The sequence below is a fragment of the Rattus rattus genome, chromosome 9 (genome assembly GCF_011064425.1).
Source record: "Rattus rattus isolate New Zealand chromosome 9, Rrattus_CSIRO_v1, whole genome shotgun sequence".
NCBI lineage: Eukaryota > Metazoa > Chordata > Mammalia > Rodentia > Muridae > Rattus > Rattus rattus.
Window position 1 is genome coordinate 88,368,750 of NC_046162.1, and position 2,042 is coordinate 88,370,791.

Consider the following 2,042-nt stretch of genomic DNA (forward strand, 5'->3'; position numbering starts at 1 on the left):
TATATCCATATAATAACACTGAAGACAGCAGTAGGAAGTACACGCTCCACTAGAAGAAGCACTCATTCTCTAAGAATACAAAGCTGGTATCATGCTAATGTGCCATGGATGGATCTCACTAATCCATGGGCAAGTGCGAGCAAGAATAGTGACATTTTGCCAGGAATTTAACAGAGTTTTTATAAAAATAAATACACAGTTTGTAAATTAAATTCAGTTTAATTGGCCCAAATATAACTTAGATATCATTAAATATTACTTCAGTAAGTTTGTGTTTTAAATTATTAAAAGCATCTCTCTTTAGATATCATAGTAAATAACTATCACACTGTCCATGGGGAAGGTCAGAGGAAATAAATGTAATTTTTCTGGAACTTTCAGCCTAGACGTGAAGGTTCAAGGATGCTGAGTTCGAGACTTCTGATCCAAGTGGTTTATGGAGTCCTTAACCCACTTCTCCTTGGGGTCAGCACAGAGCTCCTTATTCAGTACAGTTCTGAAGCTGTGGAGGAGAGGACATCATTAGACAAGGAGCTCTGAGGGTTCTATTCAGAGCATGACCTATTGGTCCTAGGCTCTTCTACTCCTCCACAGATGAAGAGGCAGGAGAGAAGATTGGGAAAGGTGGAAGGAGGACTCAGGAAGAAGCTCTGTTCTTGCTCTCCTAGCTGAATCTCTCCAGTCTCCTGGCTAAATGAATTGGGTGCAATTTCTCTAAACTAATGGAAGTATGGGTTCTCTAAGGGGATCAGTTTTCCTAGGTGAGGAGGGGACCAGACCAGTAAGATGCTATATCTGTTTGACTTAAGACCATGAGTCCAGACTCCTCTCATTTGCTCTTCAAATAGGAAATTTGTCTTGAGTGCTGGGCACGGCCAACTTACATCACAGCTTCCAGGGGACACTGGCTGCTTGTGATTCTCCTGTAGCTCTTTAGCCTCCGAATGTGGATCTTCTGCTTAATGACATTATAACAGCAGGTGCCTGGGGTGAACACTGAATCTGAAAATAATTTTGCAAAGGGACAGTTAGGAGACCTTGCAGGGTATTCTCACAAGGGAAGGAAGAATGCTGGACTGTATCTAAGAGTTACAGATCCCAACTTCTATATCTAGAACCCAGTCACCGAATATTACAGATTATGTCCTTGCTGTTAACTATGTATGGAAAAAATCCCATCAATTTCTGACACAGGCAAAGAAGTTCTAAGAATTGGCTGTCCATCACTGTGTTGCTGTGGGCTTAGAGTTTAAGAAGCCTCCCCAGTATCCACACGTGGCTGCTTCTCTTGAAGCACTCTGAACCATGACCCGCAAATTCTTCTTTAAGCCATCATATCTGTCACTCCTCTATTGCTGAGATGTCATTCTCACCACAGAGCCATGCTGAGTCACCTCTCCAAACAAGGAGAGGGCAATATCTGTAGTGGCTGCATTCAGCATCTTGTCCCAGAGCTGGTGTCATGAGACATCACAGGGCCTGGCTTCAGTGCTCTGAGCACTTGGCTCTGGCTCACAATGTCACTGGCTCAATGACTCTTTTTAATTTCTCTTATAACCTGAATCTCTCCATCTTCAAACTGCAGACTATGCAGCAGCTCTGGAGTGTGCTGAGAGAGGAAGCCTTACCTGATCCAGCCAACACCTGTGGGCTGATGGCGGCAGCTATGAGCAGAAGGCAAAGAAGGGTGGAGATCTTCATGTTGAGGCCAAAGGCTTTGGAATGAGAGCTGGAGGACTCAGGAGCCAGTCACCGTCTCTGCTCCTCTGGAAGCTCCATCTGACTTTTATAAGAAGCAAGGAGCCTGGTAGGATCCTACAGAAGGATGAAGTAAGAGCCTCAGAATTGTGCTGAGTAGACATTGGGACCCCAGGGGTGATTTCCTCACAGCCAAAGGGAAGCTGTATGGTTTCTGTCTACTGCCAGTTTAGACTGTAAAACAGGGAAGGAAAGGTATTCAGCTGAGGCCAGCAATATGGGGGGAGTGACCTCATTGGATAGGGGTTCTCCTTTCTTTGAAATGGAAAACTCATCTTTACTGA

General features: G+C 44.4%; 1 protein-coding gene across 2 annotated transcripts; it reads right to left on the reverse strand.

Moving 5' to 3' along the window:
- Positions 1–203: 203 nt before the first annotated feature.
- On the reverse strand, positions 204–1,744 carry LOC116910507 (C-C motif chemokine 12-like). 2 transcript variants are annotated; one of them, XM_032914405.1, is made up of 3 exons: positions 1,629–1,744; positions 885–1,002; positions 204–502 (listed from the first exon to the last, which is right to left on the reverse strand). In XM_032914405.1, exons 1-3 carry the CDS (start codon positions 1,699–1,701, stop codon positions 397–399), a joined length of 297 nt encoding a protein of 98 aa, XP_032770296.1. In that variant the 5' UTR covers positions 1,702–1,744; the 3' UTR covers positions 204–396. The 2 variants fall into 2 exon arrangements, with proteins under 2 accessions (XP_032770296.1, XP_032770297.1); XM_032914406.1 differs by having other exon boundaries at positions 397–502; positions 885–996; positions 1,629–1,701.
- Between the last annotated feature and the right edge of the window lie 298 nt (positions 1,745–2,042).

Excerpts from the sequence above, each read along its gene's own strand:
- LOC116910507 (XM_032914405.1), bottom strand. The coding sequence starts at position 1,701 with ATGAAGATCTCCACCCTTCTTTGCCTTCTGCTCATAGCTGCCGCCATC. Across the intron at positions 1,003-1,628 it reads ACAGGTGTTGGCTGGATCAG|ATTCAGTGTTCACCCCAGGC; the intron begins GTAAGGCTTCCT and ends AATTATTTTCAG. Across the intron at positions 503-884 it reads TGTCCCCTGGAAGCTGTGAT|CTTCAGAACTGTACTGAATA; the intron begins GTAAGTTGGCCG and ends TCTCCTCCACAG.